Below are 25,412 nucleotides of genomic sequence, written 5' to 3' on the forward strand. Positions count from 1 at the left end.
GTCACTACTAGTTCATAATCCAATAGTTGCACCTCCAAACCACATACTTTAACAAAATCACGGGAAATAAAAGAATGCGTAGCTACAGAATCAAAAAGTACTACAACTTCATGAAAAAACACATAAATAGTATATGTGACCACGTCACCAATGTTCTCAGCGTCACCAGGAGTCAGAGAATATACCCTAGCCTGGGCAGTACCCCCCTGCTGACCGCCACGCTGTGTCAGAGCATTCCCTCTATATTGCTGCTGCGTGACTCCATCATTCCTCTGCCTCAGACAGTCTCTCATCTAATGTCCTTGTCTATCACACCGCATACAGGCTCCCATAGACAACCAACACTGCCCCTGGTGTTTCTTACCACATAAAGAGCAACGTGGAACACTTGCGAAATTCTAGGACGTGCCACCACTATTTTTCTTCCACTTACTCTGTCCTGCCCCAGATGAATAATTAGGAGGCGCTGGCCTCTTCTTTGTAACCTGAACTTCTACATCCTCTAGTAAACACTCCTCTTCTACCGTGGCTTTATCAACCAACATTGCAAAATCCTACAACTGCAGAATCGTCGTCTGCTTACGGATCTCGCTCCTCATACCCCTCTGAAACTTCCAAGCCTTCTTTGTTTCATCAGGAATCACGAATGGAGCAAATCGAGACAACTCCTAGAACTTGGCAGCGTACTACTGCACTGTTAGTGAACCCTGCGTCAAATTCATAAATTCTTCCATTTTCGCGTTTCTAATTGTGGCCGAAAAATAACGTTCAAAGAAGAGCTCTTTGAATCGGGCCCATGTCAACGCTATCGGTATCAGTCAGTGCTCCTCCATCTACTTTACCGACCCCCACCATCTCTCAACCTCCCCTGCCAACTTGAACGTGGCGAAGGTGACTTTCTGCTTTTCAGTGCAGTTTAACACACCTAAGATCTTCTCGATCTCCTGGATCCAATTCTCAGCACGAACTAGATCTGTACTGCCCACAAAAGCAGAGGGCTTCAATCTGGTGAACTGTTCAATGGAGCAACCCAACTCAGTCATAGGACGATCTTGCCCTCTATTCGTACGCACTACCTCAGCCATAAGCTGCTGTGCGAATTCACGTAACACACTAGTAGAGTCGTTACCAGCCTTGGGGCTGGCACCCTCACTACTACTACCACCTATATTGGCAGTGATATCCCTAGATTCCATCCTGAAAACATTTATGAGAATCCATTATAAGGTAATAGCCTAAGCATCAACTAACACTATCATACTATAGACTCAGTTCCCTTAAATCCACATCCTGAATATCGATGTACTCCATTAATTTAACATCATCATTCTAACTCAAGTTCTGCCCTTCCACTTGGAAACAACACCATCAATAGATTGCCATGATTTTCTGAACCCTTCGAATGATCCAGAAAAACACAGAAGTCTTCCAATTGTTTTCGTCTCCAAGTATACAAAACAAAACTCAAGGTCATATCCATGTCCTATACTCTGGTATATTCTAGACTGCAACAACTAGCAACTTCTTAGTTTAGCACATATCCCTAACCAGGCAGCATGAATCAAATCATACTTCTGACTGGCTATGGGCTCTGATACCAACTGTAACAACTCAGTCCTTTATACGGACCTAGGTGTCACTCTTTCATTACATAATATCTATACGTGTTCAAGATATGGAAACAACCCACCCTAAACAAGGACATACAGGTGTAAAACATACATAATAATGATGTAAATGTCACGGAAAAACATAAACATCCGTTGGGATTTCTACTAGACTTATACCAGAGTTCACTAATACATCCATAATTTACATATTTCGGACTTAGAACAATTCTCATTATTACAACCCTCCAAAAAGGAACTTCATCTAAGATTTACTACATGATTCAGATGCTTACGTAAGCTGTTCAAAAACAATCTCCCAGTAAGGAAGAAGGAGTTACAACAGTGTGTGACTGCATACATACATATTTTCATTCAACATCTGGAATATAAATCAAATATTTTCAATACAGTAATGCATCAGTTATATCATTATTCATATTAACCATTTTATGATTTATCAGATGACCAACAGTAAAATATCCCTATAACCAGTTTTACCCCGTGCCCTGGGTTGTACACTGATACTCGTCCAATGCCCTATTTGTGCAGGCACTGTCGAGTACCTACTTACGATCCGACTGCCTCCATTGGCCCAATATCAGCCAATGGTTTCACCCTGCTAGCCGACCATCTTGGTACCCACATCGTTTAGTACGTGTGGTTGCACGTGTACATCTAGTTACGATATCGTACTATATCATATAACAGTAGTTTATTTCAACTCTGCAAAGAAAGTATTTTTCAACCCTATATCAATAGTATAGAAATAATCCCAGCGGGTTCAAACCGGCGTCTTTCCACTCAGTTTACCCCTTTTTGTTTACTGATTCATCTCGGTGTATCACCGGCCTCAGTTTTTCACATTCTCAGTATAACAAATTGAAATTTCATTTCCATATTCTATATCAGTAGTATAGAAAATACATTCATTTCCATTTCAACATATATCACACAAGTTTGATACAAAAACCCGCTAAATGATAGAAATTCAATATACATAGTTTAACTGAATAAATAAAGGATTCGAGCCTCTCCTACTATAGTATAAACACAAGTAAACAATATTTGTAAAATGTGGAGATCACATGTCGAAATCCTCGTTTTTACCAAAAATTTTAAAATCGTTAAACTGACATTTCTATTCGCTAGAATTTCACAAATAAGCAGTTAAATCATACATAATAACATAAACTAGCTTTTTAGCGGTTTAGTTTTCCAAAATAGCTGTTGTAATCAAATTCCCTTTACCTTATACTCGAAATGAAACTTCGTACAAAAACGGTCCAAAACGACAACCCGAGATCCCAAAAACCTAAAACCACAGAACATAACCTTACTATGTTTTCTACTGCTATCCAAATATCCAATCAAAATTAGGATCAGGTTCCTACCTCGATTCTTGGGAAAACCCAAAACTCTCCGAAACGACTATCCAATCCACTAAAAGTGTAGAGTTTCCTCTTCTGATCCATGCAATACCCTCCGTTTTTGGAAACGGACGATGAACGGAGAAGGATCTTAGAGAGAGAGAGAGAGAGAGAGAGAGAGAATAAGAAAATTTATAGAATAAAACCTAACTTAGCCCTTAAGTAATCTAAATAAATATCTACTCCAAGATATTTATATATAAATATCTCAAAATATCTCTTTTCAAAATATCTTCTCCAAAATATCTCTTTATTATTTATTTATTTTATGTTTATTTATTATTTATTATTATTATTTATTTTATATTTTTTTTAATTTTATTTATTTATTTTATTATTTTTTTTTCTCGGGGTCGGGTTACTACATGTTATATTATAATATTAGAAGTATGTATGAATATAAAACTCAGATACACAGTTGTATTTTAAATTATATTACGAGAGTTTTGTATAAGTATACCAGCATATTTGTTTTATAGTATCAGTATTATATCTGTATATTAAATGTGTAATTCAGTTGCCACACACTAGTAATAACATATTTCCTCTTACTGAGCGTTGTCTCATCCCAGTGACTTACTATTTTTTAGGAAATCCAGTTAGGCGAGCGGATCAGGCTCGCGGGTAGAGGACTGTTGACGCTACCCTTACTGGAAGGGTAGGTGCTTTTATGGTGCCAGTGGTTTGGGTTAGATGCTAGGTTTTTAATGATGTCATTGGGTATTTTGTGATATATATGTATATACCGTGGGACTTATAGCTTTTTGGTATTGTATATAGATGTTTACAGTTTCTTGTGTACCGTTACTTAAGAATGTATGGTGTATAAGTTTTCTCAGTGCTTTTCGGGCCTGAGATGTTTCAATAACATTACAGACATATTGGGTATATGTTTTATATATATTATGGAAAAAAATGATATAAGTAGCAGGTCATTACAGTTTGGTATCAGAGCCTAGGTTGTTAAGTTTTGTAGACCCTAGAATGCAGCAGAAACAATACCAGAATATAGGAAAAAAGATTTGAGGTTTTGTTCTGTGGTTTGGATATAGGATTTTTGTGGTGGTTTATGTGTTTTTCCTGAGGTGATGATTTCAGCAAAGTCATAGTAAACTATCGACGAGTCGTGTGTTTAGATTGCATGATTAGATTTTGGGTCAGGAACAAGGGTAATAGTTAATAGAGAATCTAAGGTTTTAGTTGAATGAAATAAATTAGATTTGTATGGGAGAGAGGATCCTAAAATAGTGTTCTTTGTATTTACATGATGGATCTAGGGAGCAGTAGTACGAATGCTGGAGGTGATAGACTAGGACCCTCCAGTATAGGAGGTGGAGATACAGATGCAATATTGTGTAGCATTACCCAGTAGGTGATGGCTGAGATGGCTAGGAGTGGGGGAGAGCGTGGATGCACGATTGAGAAATTTATGCGAATGAAGCCTCCATCTTTTGTCGAAGGACCTGACCCGATTGTAGCTGAAAACTGGGTTCAGGATGTTGAGGAGATTTTGGCAGTGCTTACATGTACAGATGACCAGAAGGTTTCATTTGCGTCGTTTAAACTGATAGGAGAGGCAAAGCACTGGTGAAGGTCAGCGCGATTGATTGAGGAACAGAGGCCTAATCCAGTGCTAGTGACGTGGAGTCGATTCAAAGACTGTTATTTGAGCGATATTTCCCTGCTATCGCTCAAAGTGCGAAGGCAGTAGAATTTCTACATTTAGCTCAGAGGCAGATGACAGTATCATAGTATGCAGCACGGTTTATTGAGTTGTCCCATTTCGCCCCACACTTGGCACCAGATGAGGAAAAGAAAGTAAGGAAGTTTGAGGAAGGCCTAAGGCAGAATCTATTCAAGCAAGTTATCGGTTTTCGAGCACAGATGTTCACGAAGGTGGTGGATAGAGCTGTCATTATAGAGAATGGCATGCAGAGAGGTGCCGCAGCCCAAAGTCAAAGAAAGAGGCCCGCGCCTCAAGATTTTCAAGCGAGTTCCAGCCGAGGGCCATGGAGAGGAGACCAATATGGAGGTGGTCAGGGATGATGGGGCGCAGTGGTCCTCAGGGTGGACAAGCTATTCCTACCTGTCCTAGATGTGGTCGGAGACATCTAGGTGAATGTAGAGAGGGAAAGGACATATGCTATCGTTGTGAGAGACCCGAGCACAGGTCGTGGTAGTGTTAGGGATTTTCGGCTCAGGCACCAGCTCTCAAACCATTTCAGGGTGGTTATTAGGCGCCTCGTGTAGGCTAGCAGAGGAACACTGCACCAGCGAGAGTCTATACGTTGACGTCGGGTGACACCGAGGTAGCGGGAGACATAGTTACAGGTACCCTTACTGCTTTTTCATATAAAGCTATTGTTTTATTTGATACAGGTGCTACCCATTCTTTTATTTCGTCAGTGTATGCTAAGTTGACAGGATATGAGGCTCGGTTATTGGATGTTGGGTTGGCTGTAGCTACGTCGACTGGATCAGTAGTGAGATGTAGGAGAATACTCAGGGACTTTCCAATGACCATTCAAGGAAAAGTACTGTCAGTTGATCTTGTGATATTAGACGTGCAGGGGTTTGATATAATTTTGGATATGGATTGGTTGACAGTTAATTATGCTAGTATCGATTGTCATTTAAAAGAAGTGATTTTCAGACCTTCAGGTGAGCAAGAATACAAATGTCTTGGTTCACGTGTACGTTCTTCACCACAGCTTGCGTCAACTATTCAGGTGAAGAAACTAATTCAAGAAGGCTGCCAGGGATTCATTGCCTACATAAAAGAATTGTAAAAAGAAGAACTGAAACAAACCGATAATCCTGTGGTTAGAGAATTTTCAGACGTATTTCCAAAAGAATTACCTAGTTTTCTACCAGACTGAGAAGTTGAATTTACCTTGGATCTTCTACCAGGGTTAGTGCTAGTATCTAAAGCACCTTACTGAATGGCTCCAATCGAGTTAAAAGAACTAAAAGATCAATTACAGAAATTGTTGGATAAAGGATTTATCAGGCCCAGCGTGCCACCCTAGGGAGCACCAGTTCTATTTGTGAAGAAGAAAGATGGGACCATGAGGATGTGTATAGATTACAGGGAGATAAATAAACTGACAGTTAAGAATAAATATCATCTTCCCAAGATCGACGACCTGTTTGATTAGCTCCAGGGGACCTAGGTCTATTCTAAAATTGACCTTCGGTCGGGTTATCATCAGGTGAAAGTTAGGGCAGAAGACATTTCAAAGACAACATTTCGAACAAGATATGGTTATTATGAGTTCTTAGTGATGCCATTTGGGTTGACTAACACACCAGCAGTATTTATAGATTTAATGAAATGAGTGTTCCATCAGTACTTGGACCAATTTGTAGTTGTATTTATTGATGATATATTGGTCTACACGAGGAGCTTTGAAGAGCATGAGCATCATTTGAGGCTGGTATTGCAAACATTGAGAGAGAGAAAGTTATACATGAAGTTCAAGAAATGTGAATTCTGGCTGAGGCAGGTTTCTTTCCTTGGCCATGTGATTCTTGAGGTAGGAGTATCAGTTGACCCTAGTAAGATAGAGGCAGTAGTGAATTGAGTAAGGCTAGGAAATGTCCAAGAAGTTAGAAGTTTTCTGGGTTTGGCAGGCTACCATTGATGTTTTGTTGACGATTTCTCTAATTTATCAAGTCTGCTGACGCAATTTACGAGGAAAAATGTAAGGTTTGAATGGACTGATGAGTGTGAGCAACGCTTTTAGGAGTTGAAACAGAGGTTGGTTACTGCCCCAGTGTTGACTATCCCATTAAGAGAGGACGGGTTTGTGATATACAATTATGCATCTTTGAAGGGTCTTAGATGTGTGTTGATGCAGCAGGACAAGGTTATCACGTATGCTTCTAGCTAGACAACTTAAAGAATATGAGAAAAAACTATCTTGTGCATGATTTGGAGTTAGTTGTAGTGGTTTATGCTCTCAAGATCTGGAGGCATTATCTATATGGTGGGAAGTGCGAAATCTTCACATATCACAAAAGTTAAAAAATTTCTTTACAAAAAAAAAACTGAATATGATGCAAAGAAGGTTGCTAGAACTTATCAAAAACTATAACTGCACTATTAGTTACCACCCAGTGTAATGCTTCGACCCCCACCTAAGTGGGCCCAGAGTGCTACTAAACCATTCATTTACCTAATAATCCACATTCTAATATCATTTATGCAGCAGAAAATATAACCATAATCTTCCAACAAATATAATACGAGAGTTTTCTACATCCATCTACACTATAACATAAATCATACATGCACCTGTATTCACAAATCTACATATCTCCAAAACATAATCTACACTTCCAGTATGTTTCACAACCATCCATTACTCAGAAGACTTAAAACATAAAACATAAAACCTAAAATATCTACATCCCAAAATATTATCAAAATTATACCCTTTTCCTCAAAAGTGCTATCACAGCTCAAGCTCTCTAAGCTTGATCTCGTGGAGGTCCTGAAAAAGATTAGTTCATATTCGGGTGAGACACATCTCATTAAGGGAAGAAATATACACATTAAAATAGCATGTGGCTAACATGAGATAAATAGATATCATTTTAATAACATTTGTAAATCATTAACATAATACTGAAATCATTCCCTGAACCTAATCAATCACATGCAAAAATTTAACCCACGAGATTACCCAAGGATAGAGGTGAATACCCGCCCATACAAGTAGCACCCCTCTGCTCTGATACTTAGGCAACCCGAAGGTCACTACTGAAGCATATCAGGGCACTCACCTTATTCAGCAAGCCCTCAAGTGTTAGATTGATCTCGTACTTATACCGTTCAACAATAGTTTACCAGCAAATACCCTAAGGATAGTGAAATCTACCCGCTCATACAAGTAGGTTCCCTCTGCTCTAGTACATTATGCAGCTATTACCACATCTGAAGTTACTAGTGCACTTACCTTACTCAACAAGCCCTCAGGCGAAGAGTACGCCCTGCCCAATCACATCATGTTCTACGTACATAGGTACTTCTAATATCATAATACTTTATTCCTTTCTTTCATTATTCAATCATACATATATATTCATGTTCATAGCTTAAGTATTGTATTTCATTTCACTTTAAGTGATTCTTTCCCATTTACATCGTGCACATTTGTCATTTCATTCCATGGTCATTCCATTGTCATTTCATTGCATAACGTTTTCATTTCATTCCTTTGTACTATACTTTGTTTTTAGCCATCATTAGTTAGTCCACATAGAAATGCGCTAGAATCTGCTAACATGGTTGTCTTTCAACTGTCTTACATTTATATGGTTGCATTTAACATACACAAGCAATATAATCCATATCATATTTTATTCATAATACTTTACTTAACCTGCATCTCATACATTTAATATATATTTACACAGAATCTCATGTCACACAGTTTAGTAATAAAATTCATACTTATTCCTGTAAAATAAGGCAACCCACATTTAACATTTATATGTGGAAAATACATTTCATTTATTATATAATTCTTCAGAAATTACTTTTCACTTTCATCCGTTCATTTCCACATATACATAGCTAAATAAGTGGTTCTAAGTTCAGAAAACATAGTTTTACATGGTTGACATTTTGTAATTCACATTAAAATATACATATAATATAACATAATTTATTACCTTTAATTTCATAAAATCTGCTTAAATATATAATTTCCCCTTACTTGAATTCTCGAACTATAGCAACAAGAATCTCATACAGATGCCCGCGCAGCTCATCCGGACCCTAATTCAAAAACCGTAGTTCTATTAAATTATTTCTAAATAAAATACTATTTAAATATTTCCTAGGGTCATAATTTCCAAATAAATAGTTATACCCGCAAATATAACTAATTTGTCAAAATTTTCAAATCTCACTCTCACTTTAGAGTGAGGTTTAGAAAACCCCAATTAAAAATTTTCTCACGTCAAAATAATGACAATCGCGACTAGGACCACGTGGTGGTGCTCGATTGTCGATTTAACAGCTTATTTAAAAAGAAATTGAGAAATTAAAGAAAAATTATCTTACCCCAGGAATGATACCTACACCATTTTCACGATAAATCTACTCTAATAGAAATATCGACAGTAGAACCAAAAATTTAACAGCACCTTTCATTTTTCGATCTGTTGTAAAACCGTCGAGGAATTGAGAGAGAGAGAGAAACGGACCAAAGGCAAGCTGACACAGGAAACTCTAAGGGGCGGCGGGGGGTTGGCGGCCTTCTCTTTGCATAAACAAAATTTTCCTTAAGAGCTTGAGGAAGAAATCCCACTTTTCAATGGTCAATTTTGGCTGAATCCAACGACTAGAAAGCCCGTTGAGTTTATTTCTATAATTACTTCGCCAACTATCCTGTTATTGTATTTAATTTATTTTAATTTAAATATTTTTGTAAAAACTCCATTTATTAAGGCCAAAGTATACGGTGGAATGTCGAGGCTTTATGGGACACCCTTTGTGGGTCCCAAAGCATTCGCGTCCAGCAGCAGAAGAGGCAGGTAAAACTTCACGTTTTAGGCTCTCTCTCTCTCTCTCTCTCTCTCTCACAATGCGTCTTCTCTCCCCCTTCCCTTCCCTCCAACAATTGTGCAACCCAAACAAAAAGAGACGAACATAGCCTAAACGTCGGTCCAGTCCCTCTCTCCCTCTCTCTCTCTCTCTCTCTCTCTCTCAAATATTATCCAACGAATGCTATTCCATGTGTTGTTTCTGGAAAATCATTTTGTTATCCTTGGATCCGCTAGGAATCTTTGGTTGATTTGTCTTCTTTGACGTTTCCTCCATCTATATATACAGTCAGTCGCAGACTTTTCTGTTTCTTCTTGCACTCCATCGCAGATGCAGAGCTTTTCTTTCCTTTGGTAAAACTCCTCTTTCCTTTCCCTTCCCTTCCCTTATTATTTATAGCTTCTCATCCATTGTTATCTTTAATTATTTGATTATTTAAAAGATATATTTCCTTCATTTTGCACTTCTGCATTGAATTGAATTGAGTTTTTGGATTGAATTGCTCTGATCTCCTTTTTATTCTGCCAACCTACCGGCCACCACCCCCCATCCATCCATCCGTGCAACCGCAACCGCAACCGCAACCGCAACTGCAGCGCCTACATATTTTTAGCTTCTTCTTTTTTATTTATCTGTTCATTTTCACTTTACATTCCTTTTTATTTGTTTCGTCTAGCTAGGATTCTTTTTAGCTCCTCTTATTGATCCACTGATTTATTTTTTTCTCTCTCGACGATCATATCTTAAATACCCGATTGAGGACGATCGCCCCTCCATTTCCCTCCTCCCCCGATTGATGCTTTCGCATTTTGCTTCAATTTTATATCTTCTCCAATTTAATAGCTTGGGGATTCATATTACCTCAGCTCAAGATCTATGCTACTGGCATCCTATGGTTGATTCTTCACATAGGCACAATTTCTATTTGAATTATTCAGCTGTAATCTCATCATCATCATCATCATCATCATCATATTCTTCTTCTTCTTCTAATAATAATAATAATAATAATAATAATAATAAGGGCAGCCCCGCACAAAGTTCCCACGTATGCAGGGTCTGGGGAAGGGGCTGACCAATAACAATAATAATAATAATAAAAATCTGTTCCATGTTTATTCACCTAATAGACCTAGACCTCTTCCTCTTTCTTGTGAAGTAGTTAATGTCATCTTTTCTTGATGTCTAAATTTTCTTAAACGCGTGCATATAAAATCCCTACAATGTTTACAGATCCATCAGCACATTTTTGCGTAGAGGGGGCTCTGCAGCTTTTGTAGCATATGTAAATGCTGGACAACTTTCCAGCGCCTTTTAAGTTGTTTGATTTAGTCATTGTTACACGAGTATTGACAACTTCTCAAGGACAGGATCAAATTCCATATACTACATGTAAATGTAACGGCTCCTCAACATCTTTAGTTCATGATGGGCGAGTGGGTCGTTGGGGCTTTCATTAACCTTTTTGGCAGCATTGCCATAAACTTTGGCACAAACCTTCTCAAATTGGGCCATAACCAGGTATGAATATCACATCATTTTGCTTGGAATACTATGTGTTCTTTGCATTGATTTTATATGCATATAGAAATAGAGAAATAAAGTGAAATAAAACCCCATTCCCCTTTTGGAATTCTGATAGAGATAATTGTTTACTTTTGATAATGCAGTATAAAGTTAGTATATTTTCTTATTTCTTGAGATATCTTTTTTAACATTTTGAAAAGGAAAATCTTAAATTAGCCCAGACCTCATTTATTTCTCTCCCTTGGTTCTCAAGCCCTTTAGCCATAGTAAAGAGCTCAACTATGGTTAACTAAGCTGTAATATTAATTTGATGGTTGCCAATGATATCTTCGAAATCGCTTACTCTAGGTTTTGGAGCATAGATTTTGGGTCTTGGATTTGGATTTGGGTGGATTTAGGCATAACTCAATACAATTGTGTATAACATTTTGTCCAAATCCATACAAATTTAAATCCAAGACCTCTTCCAAATATAGAGTTAATCTTTTCCCCAGTTGTTCTTAAAGTCTTAGTGTATTGGGTTGTAGTGCCCTCGCTCTTAATTTCTTAGATGTTTTGGAACCTTTTTTTAGATTTTTTATTTTTTTGTTTCAGAGGTCATTTCCTTCGTTTATTTTTTTGCTATTATTAGTGAACTCTTCAAGAGCATTTTAGTTGTCGCCCTGTGACTTGGAGGTCACGGGTTCCAGCTGTGGAAACGGCCTCTTGCAAAAATGCAAGGTAAGGCTGCGTACTATAGACCCATTGTGATCCGCCCCTTCCCTGGACCCCGCATACGTGGAAGCTTTGTGCACCGGGCTACCCTTTTTTTTTAAAGGTCATTTCCTTCGTTTATTTTTTCCAATTCAATGTCATTACAACCTGGCAATTATTGGGATTACAATTGAATTTCATGTGATTCTTTTTTAGTATGCTATTATTAGTGAACTCTTCAAGAGCATTTTTAGTTGGCAAACTGAGTGGAGCTTCATCGGCTTTTAAAATGTGTGAGAGTAATGGTTACTACTAATCCATTTGGGTTCTTGAGCTTCCGTATAATGCTATTAACTAAGGGGACCCTGTCTTGGTTCTTTTTGAAAAGCGTCATGATGTATTTTTCAATTGAGTGATAGGTTGAGTGATAATGTCAAACAATTTGATTTTTTACTGAATCATCTATCACTTAGCTGAATAAGTTTCACCACTCATCAAACTCTTTGGAGCAACTTTTGTGAAAAACTATCGGCTTCGGTGGAGAGGATATTTTGAGGTGAAAAGCACATGCACACTCCTTTTCTAGTGGTGTGGAATTTCTGCCTTTTAATCTTGTAAATTAAAATGTAGAACTATTTGTTTATGTTGTTGACAAACCTTTTATTATATCTTCAATTTGCTTTACCTTTGAGTAATTTTTTTAAAAGGAGAAGGCGTAAGGTGAGGCGCTTTAACACTTAGGAGGGGAGACATAAGCCTTTTAAGAGTTTTGTTTTAGATTAAAATATGTAATCAGTTACATATATTTTTCAAAAATAAAGAAATATTCAAGGAAATTGCAAATAAAATGCAATATATATATATATATATAAAATTTGTAAACTACATGTTTGTCATTCAAAAGAAATGATAACTTGAATTCATTGAATAAATCATGTCAAGGGATAGCTATAATTTCACAAAGATCAAGTTACTTCCAATATTTGGGAAGCAGCTCTACTATTTGGAAAGGTTGAGGTTCAAGAATTTTAGATTCCAACTCATACTATGACATTCCTTCAATATAAACACGCTGTTGAAATTTTCTTGCAAAGCCTAACTTGAAATTTAAAAGCCCAAAATGCGTAAGCCTCATATGAAAAGATGCAGAAGGTGTGCTTTCTGTACAAAAGCATAAGCCTTGGCATGTAATGCGTTCTCCTTCTGGGGTTTTGGTATTTAGATTAAGCCTCAAGGTGTTTTAGGCATACCTTGTCTTGAGGCGAGCCTCGATTGTGACTTTTAAAACATTGCTTCTAAGAAATTTTAAGCTTTTCGTTGGTATCTATCACCATTTTTCTTGTAGTTCAAGCATTTAACCTGCCCATTTATGTTTTATCTGTGCTTGTGTATCTATTTGTTATGTTTTAGCTGTGCTCCTTATGGCTTGCCCTCTCCCATTTATCAAGAAATTAGATTTCTATAACTATCCAGCAATATTAATGCTAAGGCAACCCCCCTCCCTTATTCTCTTTGTGCTGTGCTCATGCCAAGGTAACTTAATTTGCTGTTGAGGCATTTCTTGTTGATCACCATTGTTGAAAGACTACTTTGTGTGCCATGTGCATGGTGTGTCTTATAGAACTTTATTTTTAGCTTGTTATATGTTGTTAACATGACCAGTTCTCATAAATGCTTCAGTTCCTCAGCATATGACCTCTAGAAATTTTGGTTTTGGTTTGTAGCCATTCACATTGTGATTAGAAAAAGCCTCTAATCTGTAGTGCCTTCATGTGCTGTTTTCTCTTGCTTTTTGTTTTTCCCCGTTCTAATGCAGACTTTAAAAATATATACTGTTTGTTGTGACTGCGTTGCTGTTTTCTCTTCACACCATGTTTTGCCTGATTTGATGAGTGTGACACCATTTTTTGCAGAGAGAGAAGTATTCCATGCTAGACAGTGATGTAACAAATGGAAAAGTTGTATTGAAACCTATCATATACTTCCAGACTTGGAGAGTTGGTAAAATCTAGTGTCCTGGTGCTTGCATTATTACAGTTGTTCTGCTTAATGTACAACATTAGTTCAGGTCCTCATATTTAGCTTTATATCATTCTTGATATGCAGGTGTTATATTTTTTGCTTTTGGAAATTGTCTTAATTTCATTTCCTTTGGGTATGCTGCTCAGGTCAGTTTGAAATGAATATTGCCCAGCTTCCTGCTTTAAGTTGATTAATTTTGGACAATATTCTGTTTTTCATCCTTTGGGTTGTTGCCTGGTAGAACTGTTTTTTTCAACAAAAGTTTTGCATTTTTCTTTTTCTATTCATAATTTTTTATCTTTCCTTTCATTTCTTTTTTACCCTTTTGGTTGTGCAGTCGCTCCTTGCAGCCCTTGGATCTGTTCAATTTGTGTCCAACATTGCTTTTGCATATTTTGTTTTGAACAAAATGGTGACTGTCAAGTATGTTTAAATCTTATGCAAGAGCTTATTTTAGAAATATGGCGTCATTTATTTATTGATATCTCATATTAATATTGCCAAGTAAATTCCAACATTCGTATGTTGCCTTTTTTTCCCCAGAGTGCTGATTGCTACAGCCTTCATTGTTCTTGGCAACATTTTTCTTGTTGCATTTGGCAACCACCAGTCACCTGGTAAGTTACATGTGAGAACTTTGTTAGTATTGTGACTTGTTCCAAGAATGTTTTTTTGTTTAAATATTATGAAGGAATTTTAAGCTGATGTTTGTTACAACAACAACCAAAACTGAACTCCCATTAGAGGAGGTCAGCTTATTCTGCATTCTACATGATCTGGGGTAATATTCTCTGAGAGTTGGAGTGCTGTCAAACTATTTTTTCTTTATTAATAGATTAAGAAGAAATTTTATCGCAGAAGAGAGAATATACAAGAAGGAGCATAAGAAATCCTTCTTAAAAGAGATGATAACCAAATAGAAAAAACAGAAAATAACGTTAAGACAAAACTGTCCTCGATCAAGTTGAACATCCAAAAAAGATGGCCACTAAAAACAACCAGCTGTAAAAACTCACAAAGATGCCATATGCTGTATCCTATACCAGAGCATAGAGAAAGTTATCTTTTTCCCCATGAAAGCACGAGCATTCCTTTCCAACCAAATATCCCACAAGACAACAAACGTTCCACATGTCCTCAAAGCTGATCTACCCTACTCCTTCAAAAACCTCTAAAAGAGATAGTCAGCAAATCCTCTAATGACTTCAGACAAACCCAACCCCTTCTAAATGATACAAATTAATAGAATGTTCCAAACCCTTCAAGAAAATGAACAATGAAGGAACTGGTGATGTGTGGATTCTGAACTTTCAAAGGATAGTGAACTAACATCAGGAGATAAAGCCTCAAAAGGCCCCCTTCTCTGCAGCAGATCGTTAGTTTTAACAGCAAAAACTTTGAGCTTAAGGTGCACTTAGGCCTTCCAAATGATACAACAAAATGGGAAAGACAGATCTTCATGGATCAAAAACTCAAAAAATATGTTTGCAGTACTCCCTTGAAGAATCTAGAACCATGACTGATAATCCTTATAGAAGTGTTATCAAATTCTTATTTCCTACTTTGGCTATACTGCCTTGGCCAAAGTTACTCTTGGCCTACTCTCCCCATCCTACATTAACTAAATCACCCCCTCTGTGGAGTCTCTAATATTAACTAAATCACATTCTCTGTGTAGTGTTATTTGGTACATACTGCAAGTGTGCAACCCAGACCATTGCTTAACTTGCCTAGATTTTGATATTTTTGCATGTAAGTCGTATTGAATTGTTGTAGTAAGTTGGAAAGCTCTTGAAACAATAAGAAACATATGGGAATTTTTTGTGGAATTTTGAAAATGTTAGGAAAAACAATTTTAACATATAATTGACTTGGAATGTAGCCCAAAGAAAATAAAGTGTGTACAGGATGAGTAAATGTGAAGCTAATGTGATGTAGTAGCAACAGCTAGGGGTGATAAACAAAACATTATAGGTACTGCCCAGGGGAGAAAATAGAGAGAGAAATAGGGTGAGGGGAGGGGAAGAAGAAGGAAGAAGAAAGACAGTTCAGGGTGAAATACATGTTCAATTCTCAAGTCAATTTCACAAAAATTAACTTCCATTCAATTCTCAACTCAATTTCACAAAAATTAACTTCCACATGGCTCTCACATCCTATTATAAGAAAGCTTAAATTACAAGAAATCACACATGAACCCCTAAAGGTACATGAAGTAACAAAAGAACCCCTAAAAGACACATCTATTACAAATATATATAAGCCTATTACAAATAAACTAAAAAAATTGGGCTTAGGACCCAACAATCCATTGATCCTATTCTTTGGAATAAATTTCCAAATTGGGTCAAAGTGATCGATCTAATTACTCACTTATCATTCTACATCACACTATTGCGTCTAACATCAAGTTTTTACAAGTGAGCCGAACCCACCCTATAACGCATTCCAGTAAGCAACACACTGTGTATCTGTTTCTGTTCTGTGTGGTTCAGTAATCCGTATTCCAAGCAACATTGGACAAGACATGATAAGGACTTGGATCCTAAATCTTGGGCCCGCTGAGTTCTAATATAAAATATAACTGATAAAGCGATATGTGTGGTCTGGTGCACTCTTTTTTCATTTTTATTTTTTAAACAATGTGTGATTTGGTATACTTTTTACCTACTTTTGATCAAACACGTTTGTTCCTAAACTTTTAATCATATAGTTTGATTTGTTCTGAATAATTTTTCGCGGAACAATAATTATATATATCATCTTCCCTTAAGAAAATTTGAATAGATCTACCCTACCACAGTAGGTTTAGTGATCATAAAATGGCATTTTCTGGTTGATTGGTAAACCAGGGTTTTATAGTTTTGTAGTGCTGTAGTCATAAATTTCCACGAAATTGTCCAAATTTATGTCAATTCTGCTTTCCATTGGACCATCACCCTCGAAATGGAAATGGAAGTCAATTTCCATCTTACAAACTTCCATCAAAATCTCAACGAGTCATCCGAAACTTATCAAAATCTCAAAAGTTTAATGAAACTTACTAAAATATTAACCATAGAATGAAATTTCCTTGGAATTGAAATTTAAAATTTAAAAATAGTTGTGAAATTTATCTCTTAATTTATCTTTTTTATTGAAATAAAAGATTATTAGAAGCTTTTGAAATTATGTGAAAAATTGAACATATATTTTAGTGACAATATTTTATTTAACCATTCCTGTCTAAATTATCTTTATTTATATACTAAATTTTATTAATTGATTTATGAATTTCATTTATAATTTTATATCAACCAAATATGTTATATTACAAGTATTGCACCTCATACACAACATAGATGTATTAAATTCATAATATATTTGTCCTAAAACCTACATAACCATTTTGTAAAGTTTCATGAAAGAATTTCATGCTTTACTAATTATTACTAATTTCCATTGTTTTTCCAAATTGAAATTGAAACTGACATCTAAATCGAAATTTCCATACTTTTGACTTTTGAGCCTTTGAAATTTTAGTTGATATCGAAATTTAAGACCTTGGTTGTATTTATCACCATCAATTATTGGGACTATCTTCTAGACATCCTCACCCCCACCCCCTCCCACTTTTCCCTTTTTCCCCTTTTCCACTTTTTACTAAAAGATCCTATGTACTCTCTCTCTCTCTCCTCCTCCCCATATATTTATTTATTTATTTTCCGCTTCCTATTTCAGTGTACACACCAGAGCAGTTAGCGGACAAGTATAGCAACCTTGCATTCCTTCTATATGGTCTGATTTTGATCTTAGTTGTTGCCTGCCATCACTCCATTTACAGGTTAGAGGTCTATAGATTACAATGTTGGATCTACATGTGCCAACAGTTGGCATTTAACTTGTATGTTATTTTTTAACTTTTTAAATATTTTTGTTGAATTGATTAAAAAAATTGGAATATGCAGGAGAGGAGAGCTTCTGGTTGCTATTTCTGGACAGGACGTTAGGCCATACTGGAAAATGTTGCTTCCTTTTTCCTATTCTATTGTTTCAGGTGCTATAGGATCATGCTCCGTGCTGTTTGCGAAATCTCTGTAAGATAACTGCCTTCTGTTCCTTGCCTTCTCAACAACCAGTTCATACAGTTAATTTTCTAATGGGCAGTTCCTTTATTTTGCCAGCTCTAACCTGCTACGATTGGCCATGTCTAGCAGCTATCAGCTGCATAGCTGGTTCACATATTCCGTGCTTCTTCTATTTCTTAGTACAGCTGGATTTTGGGTATAGATTATGTGCATCATTCACTTTTTTTTGTTGCTATTTTCGTTCTTGACTCCCAGTGCAGCAACTGCATTCGAATGTTGATTTCTATATTTATTCACATTTCGTAACTGCAGATGGCAAGGTTGAATGAAGGATTGTCATTGTTCGATGCAATCCTTATCGTTCCTATGTTTCAGATTTCTTGGACTTTCTTTTCCATTTGTACTGGATTTGTATACTTTCAGGAATATCAGGTTTCTCTCTCTCTCTCTCTCTCTCTCTCTCTCTCTCTCTCTCTCTCTGTGATGACCAATAACAAAACTTTGCTATTTCATTTTTGTTCTGATGGTACCTTTGCTTTTGCAACCAAGTAATACTGTAAAATTTATTAGAGCATTAGTGTTTTGAGGACAGCAAAAGTTAGCCTAGCCCACATGTTTGGCCCTTCCCAAATGGCTTAAGTTTTTGGGGCCAAGTGGTAATTTAACTGAAACAATTTAAGGCCAGTTTGGTTCAGATTGATGTCTTGAGTAAATTGATGTGAGGCAGTAATTTCATTAGTTTGTAACACATGCTAACATTGTCTTGAAGTTTTGGACAACATAGAATAAAATGAAAAAGTAGATGAAAGATTGTCTAGTTTACTTTAGACTTCTGCAAGAAGAATGTGCATGTTTTCTTCGTGGACTGGTTCAGTTTCAAATGCTCATTAATTACAGGTTCTGCAAAAAAAAAATAAAAAAATGGAAGTTTGGTATATTTCATTTTGACATTGGGTCTAGATGGAGCTAAGTCTTAGACAAGGTCAATCAATCAGTGAAAAGGGTTTGTAATTTGCACATGTTCAAGGTTTAAAAGGAAATATGGCAACTTATATGGCAGAAATTTTGAGTTAATCGTTCCTTCATTGTTTTCTCTCCATGAAGCAATTTTGAGCACAACATGCCTTTTTGCCACCTTATAGGTGGCCTATTTATTTTGCTTCTATATTGATTGAAGGAAAACTTTGAAGTAGTGTTTAGGTGCATGGGATTTGGAATTGTATGAATCGGACAAAAATGTAATACAAAATTGTATTGAGTTTCATCTGAGTCCACACAAATACAAATCTAAGGCTTAAAATCCATGCTCCTAATTGTAGCATGAATGTCTTTGAGTGAGACGAATCAAAGTCCTGGTACAAGTCCAATATTGTTCGACTTTCACCGATTATTATCTCGAGAATGTCTGGAAGTGAGATTTGTGCGACCCTCATCCCACCTCACACCTCCTGCCATCCCCCTAACAAGTGGATGGACAATCAAGTGTATTTGGCTCAAGTTATCCCAAATGCTTTCATGGAATCACTTTGCTAGGTATTTTTATTCATGGAGCAGGATTACTATCTCATAGAAATGCTTTTGTTAGGCGCACTCAATTATTTCAAATGAATTTACCAAAATACCCCTAAGTCTATAAGGTTCATAATGTTACGTACATTTGTGTAGTGTGCACATAATAACAATAATTTTAATCACAATAATGAGGACAAATAATTATATATTTTTTAATAATAATCATAATAATGGAAGCTACTAATATAATAATGATGGTAATAATAATAAAGCAAATTTTGAATAATATTTTCAATATAATAGTGAAAATAAATAATAATAACAACAACAACAACCATACCTTACGTACCAGTTACCACTAGGTGGGTCAGCTACATGAATATGCATGATCTTGGGCAATATCATGAGGGTTGTTAAATCCCTCACTCATAATCATATTCCAAGTTGTCTAGGTCTAACCCTCCCCTCCTAGTGTCAATAACATTAACTAGGTCACTGGTCTATAATTTGGCATATGTTGCAGGTGCCCAAACCACCTCTGAAAAGTTGAATACAATATAACATTGAAAAACTCAAAACCAAGAATCCCAATACAATTCAGTTTTACATCATTCACTAAAGACTTCACCACTATGAGTTAAAATCTGGTTTAGCTTCTGTATATATCACATCATTTCTAATTTTCCATATATGGTAGATTTGAGCAGTCAACATCCTTCTGTTTAGAATCCCTAATTGTTAACAGTTGATCAATATTACCATTCCAGCTTTCAACAGCTTCTGTTATACACAAGTCTGAAAAAGCTTTAAACTAGACCATTTTAGAGAATGAGCATTCAAAGAACGAATGCTCTCTTGTTTCTATATTAGATTTATGTAATCTGCAGCAACTCTAATTTACTACTCCCATTTCTTGAGTTTTTCCAATGCTGACAATCTATTCAAAATAGCCAAGCAGCATATAGACTCATGCCTGGGAACACCATGTTTAGTCCAAATAATTTGAGCCTAGTCCTTTTCATTCTGTTTCCTGATAAAATTATAATCTGATGTTGCAGAGAGATCTCCACTTTCAGTTAGAATCCAATTAAAATTTTCATTTGCTGGGGAAGGAGAGAAATTGATAATTCTAACGATTTCCTGAGCATTACTTGGCAATCTCCCCAACCATCTCTAAGTACCATTATGAATGAATTTATCTATTTTTTCAAATTTAAGAAGGCCAAGGTCAAACTGAATTTGATCTCCATAATATAGAAAAAAGGGGACTTTGAGGATGCCAATTGTCAAATAAAAGACAGATGGTACTACCTGAATTAACTTTGAATTTTCTAAGAGGATAGATTGCAGATCTGAATCTTAGTAACTTCCTCCAAAGCCAAGTCATATGGCTACTCCTTAATTTCTCAAATACTACTCCATTTGATCTTGTAAGCATGAACCCATATAACCTATAAAATTACTTTGAAATATAGATTTGCCATAAAAGCTTCAACAAAATAACTTTGCCACGATCTGCAATCAACTTCAGATCCAAACCTCCCTCATCAATTGGCTTACATACCTGATACCTTTTCCTATCATAGTTGTCAAATTGAGATTTAAATCATGAATCAAATTTCCAATTTTGGGATTCGAGAACTGAGAATTGAATCGTAAGATTTGGTATAAATCCTAGGATCACTTTATAGTCATTACATGATAAACAATTTACTAACCCCACCCTCCTAGTTAAGAAACAAATCTGCTTAACTTTTATTTTGTCCATTTTTGAAGGTTATTAAGTGTTCTCTCTTCTTAAAGCATGTATTCGCTGTCTAAAATCATACCATTGGACTCATTTTCATCTCCATATCTATGCCCTCCATCTATCTTCTCATAACCTTTATTGTTCTTTCCAATGTGATCATTCAAGTCTGCTCCTATGAATATGAATAGTCTCATCCAATATGAACAGTGACATTGGAAAGGAAAATAATAATAATAATAATAATAACAATTGTAATGATAGTTTGTGTTGAAATATGGCAATAACTAAGACCAAATGGTAGGTCTCCTTTTCCATTGATAATAAACTCTATGTACAATAAATGACATTTAAATCCTTACTAAGATGCTAACCTATGACACGCATGTGCATGCTTGAGCATATATATCATGTCCTTCTAGCATGTTACAAAGGAACTTAATCAAGGTAAACCCAAAGACATTATAAACAAATTAGCCAATTGATATTTAGACTATGCATTATACAATAAATGACATTTAGACCATTATTAAGATGTTAAATTGTGACACTGCCTTTCATGCTTGGGCATATACATTATATGCCTCTAGCTTGTTACAAATTCACTTAAATCTGGGTACCCCTCCCCCATAACCTCAGGCAAAAAAAAAAGGGACTTGATAAACAGATCGGCTAATTGATAGTCAAAGTTCATATTTGTGGTGGTAATGGATTTTTCGACCAGTTTCTCTTAAACAAAATGATACCAAACCCCTGTATGTTTTGTCCTTGTCGAAAATTGGATTGAAAGCAATATGAATAACTTTTTAATTAGCATACATCAACTCCATAGGAGTGATTGCCTGTTTATTGACTCAGGAAGCAAAAGTGACATGATTATGTTTTTTCCCAATTGACAAGACTTGCATTCTACTATATGGAGAACTCAAATTAGGAACCATCTTCTTTAAATTGTCCAAAGCAATAATGAATATGAACAGGTGAGACAGCAGCAATGCACACAATCGTTGAGGACAGCGAATCGAAATAGTAAAGCCTCCAGCTTCATGTCCTCAGCCAATTGTCTTCCTTGTCTTCAAATCATGGATAACAACAAAATTTGGGGGAAAAGGTGATTGAACAGTTTAAGAATTTTGTTGGTTAGACAAATAGGATTAAAAATTCACTGGAAAATTTAGGAATATGCAATACAAAGGAGATAGAAGCAGAATTAGTGAGAGGTATGGCCCCTATCCCCCTAATTGTGGTAGTATAGCCATTTGCAAGGGCAGCCATTGGGTAAGGTGTCAAAATACTGGAGTTGAGAGAAAAAACTATGCATATTATCATATGGTCCATGGCGGCAGAATCTATGCCGAAAAGTCTAGATGAAGTGGTGGTTGACAGACAGGTAATAGGTCTACTTTTAAAGGTAATAGATGCAACATGAAGAAATGTCTGGATTGCTTGCTGAGATGCCTCATAATCAAGAAACTTAGAATCTTCCTTGATATAGAAACTGTGCTGCTCTCCAACAACTGAACTGGTGCAGAATCTGTGGTTGTGCTTACTGTATTAACACGAGAACACCCTGAGTGATGAAGGCAGATCTATCAGTGCCAGAAGTTGGAGTGCCAGAACTGGGAGGAGCGGAAGGATGGATGCAACAGGCACGAAGCACATGAGAATAGACATCTGCATAGGTAACTCTGCCCTACTGATAATTTGGGAAAAAACTAGCTCAAACTTGGGTTTCAAACCTGCTATGCATAAAGTACTGTCATCTGTTCCCTTCTCTCTATTTTTGAATCTTGCAAACATCAGAAATGAGCTGGCTAAGTGGTGTACTCTTACTTAGTAAAATAAATAAATGAAAATATTTGCATTCAGGCACTACTGGAGGCTGGAGTAGGCGTAAATTATAGCTTAGCCTGAGGAAGAAAGGATTTGACAGAACCCTTATGCTTTTTTTAATGTATTTTCTCCTAGATAGTACAGAATGTTGGGAAAAAGTGATTCATATAGCTTTTCCCACCTATGGGGACTTGAGGCTTGGTGTTGATGGTGGTGGTTGTACGTATAGGTACGGCAGATGTTATTGGTATTTTGTTTATCTTTTGCCTAGTATTCAAGTTCTTTTTCTTAATGGACTTCTTTGATGCTTATAGCACAGTGCAACTTGTGTCCAACTCCATCTATTATGTATACCATATTAAAAAAGCCTTCTAAACTTCTTTATTTGATGTAACAAGAACAATATTTTCCCCCTGTTCCCTTCTGTATCTACACAAACTTTTAATAAATTATATTTTACTTACCAAAAAACTGTTCATAGCAAGAATGATGTCTATATTGATATTTGATAGGGATTTGAGTTTAGAGTTATAACCATAAAGCAAACTTAAATACTGTTTATAAGCAGGTATTTGATGCACTAAGAACAACAATGTTTATATTGGGAATGGTGTCTGTGTTTATTGGCATTTCACTGCTGGCACCTGATGAATCAAAAGGTACTTTTTGCGACGTCTTTATTTATCTTATTCTTTGTATATTAAGAATAAAGATGTTGACATGCTCTAATTTCTTTTAGGTGCTGAAGTCAAAGATAATTCATCATTAGTATCTGTTACATCATCTAGCATTTCAACTGAAGTAAACAGGTATAACATGCACATTAAGATACTGCCTGGCTTATCCTGAAATTTCATGGTCTTAAAAAGGCCTTACTGCAGATTTTCCAAGTTTGTAATGGAGGAATATTCAAGAACTGTCAAAGAGTGAAGAATACAAATATAAATATTTGACTAGTTCTAAATTTTTGAACTTTTCCTTCATTTTTTTTTTGTCCCTCGGACAATATGGGACAGTAATGACTTTTTGGTATGATCTTGCAAATATAGAACAATTTTTTAGGTTCTTCCGATGATTAAAATAACAATCTTATTATTTAATTAATCATAAATTGCAACATTATTATAACATGTATTACTATTATTCTATTTGGGCCAAATTGTAGTATTATATAGGCCACCTTATCTTATGGCATGCTTCGGTTACAGGCTGGTTTTGCCATGTGAAGATTCACAAATTAGAGACACAAGATCATATGTACAAGCAATGCTGATCAAGGCTTCAGATGTGGTAGCAAAAGCCAAGGTGCAGCCAAATAGCTTTCACTTTATTAACTCATTTCATGGTGGTAAATTGTTATTGATTCATGGTGTGGGATTTTGTTTCCTTGTAGGCTACTTGTTCACTCTTGTTAGGTTTGGGAGAGGAATCAATCAATGCATCTTCAGTTCTTGTGATGCCCGTGGTGTCGTCCAAGATAACAGGGTTTAGAGGAACTGGCTTTGATCGAACCAAGATTTTCTCCCTAAGAAATCCTGGTTGGAGTAAGATCTTAGCAGATGAAGACGGTGCAAAATTGCTGGATCCAAGGGCAATGCTTGCTCCAAGCATTAACTAGTGTAGTAATGAGCATTAAAATGACTTTTATACTTTTTGTCATCCTTGGTTTTATAATTACACTTGTTTAGGAGTTTTGTTTTAAAATTTATTGTGCATTCTTGTAGTCTATTTATGTGCAAATATACGACCACTGTATATCCTTGTTGGATCCATGAATGAAAATTTTGAAAATAAAATATTTCTTGGTGAATTTTATTATGAAAAAATAAACTGGTTTGGAGAAAAATGTATATAATTACAGAGTTGCTTTCATACACATCAAACAATTTTGCAGACTCTGCCTCTTTGCCTTTTATTTCCTTTTTTGTTCCCTAAAAGATTTAAACCATCAGGGGTATGGGATTACAAGCTTTCCAATTGCTAACTAGATTTCATGTCTCAGGTGTCGAGAACTGATTTCCTTTCACACAAAGCAAACCGTCTACAATACAGAGAGAGCAGATATAAAGTGCAGTAATTATAACAAATATAGACCAATAATGGATTTGATGATTTTGCATTCCCTTTGGCAAAGTAAGAACCCAAATGTAAAGCCAAGAAACGTCAACATCAAATTGCCCAAACACAATAATTCCTATAAATGTCGAAAGACACATGCTAATTTTAGTGAAGCTCATGGAGGAAATATGCAGGCATATGAAATTCTTTGGCAATAAATGTGGACTAAATTATTTCTCCGCTTACACAGAAACAATTATATATCTTATTATGGTGGCATTGATGATTATCATTTTTTTTTTATCATTAAAGGGTAAATTGTATTGATCAAATGGATATGTACAATATACACTGAGCATA

The 25,412-nt window shown here is 36.0% G+C and overlaps 1 protein-coding gene across 2 annotated transcripts; it reads left to right on the plus strand.

The window, feature by feature from the left end:
- Window positions 1-9,600: 9,600 nt before the first annotated feature.
- On the plus strand, window positions 9,601-24,804 carry LOC131167888 (probable magnesium transporter NIPA8). Of its 2 annotated transcripts, none has more exons than XM_058126925.1 (14): window positions 9,601-9,946; window positions 10,827-11,114; window positions 13,727-13,814; window positions 13,920-13,981; window positions 14,173-14,258; window positions 14,379-14,452; window positions 17,556-17,658; window positions 17,783-17,911; window positions 17,999-18,098; window positions 18,215-18,334; window positions 23,563-23,653; window positions 23,734-23,803; window positions 24,203-24,299; window positions 24,388-24,804. In XM_058126925.1, exons 2-14 carry the CDS (start codon window positions 11,019-11,021, stop codon window positions 24,610-24,612), a joined length of 1,341 nt encoding a protein of 446 aa, XP_057982908.1. In that variant the 5' UTR covers window positions 9,601-9,946; window positions 10,827-11,018; the 3' UTR covers window positions 24,613-24,804. The 2 variants fall into 2 exon arrangements, with proteins under 2 accessions (XP_057982908.1, XP_057982909.1); XM_058126926.1 differs by having other exon boundaries at window positions 9,620-9,709.
- Window positions 24,805-25,412: the final 608 nt, after the last annotated feature.

Source organism: Malania oleifera, chromosome 11, assembly GCF_029873635.1.
Source record: "Malania oleifera isolate guangnan ecotype guangnan chromosome 11, ASM2987363v1, whole genome shotgun sequence".
Classification (NCBI taxonomy): Eukaryota; Viridiplantae; Streptophyta; class Magnoliopsida; order Santalales; family Ximeniaceae; genus Malania; species Malania oleifera.

Coding starts and splice junctions, on each gene's coding strand:
- LOC131167888 (XM_058126925.1), top strand. CDS start 11,019: ATGATGGGCGAGTGGGTCGTTGGGGCTTTCATTAACCTTTTTGGCAGC. Junction 18,335..23,562: donor TATACTTTCAGGAATATCAG/GTTTCTCTCTCT, acceptor GTTTATAAGCAG/GTATTTGATGCACTAAGAAC. Junction 23,654..23,733: donor GGCACCTGATGAATCAAAAG/GTACTTTTTGCG, acceptor AATTTCTTTTAG/GTGCTGAAGTCAAAGATAAT.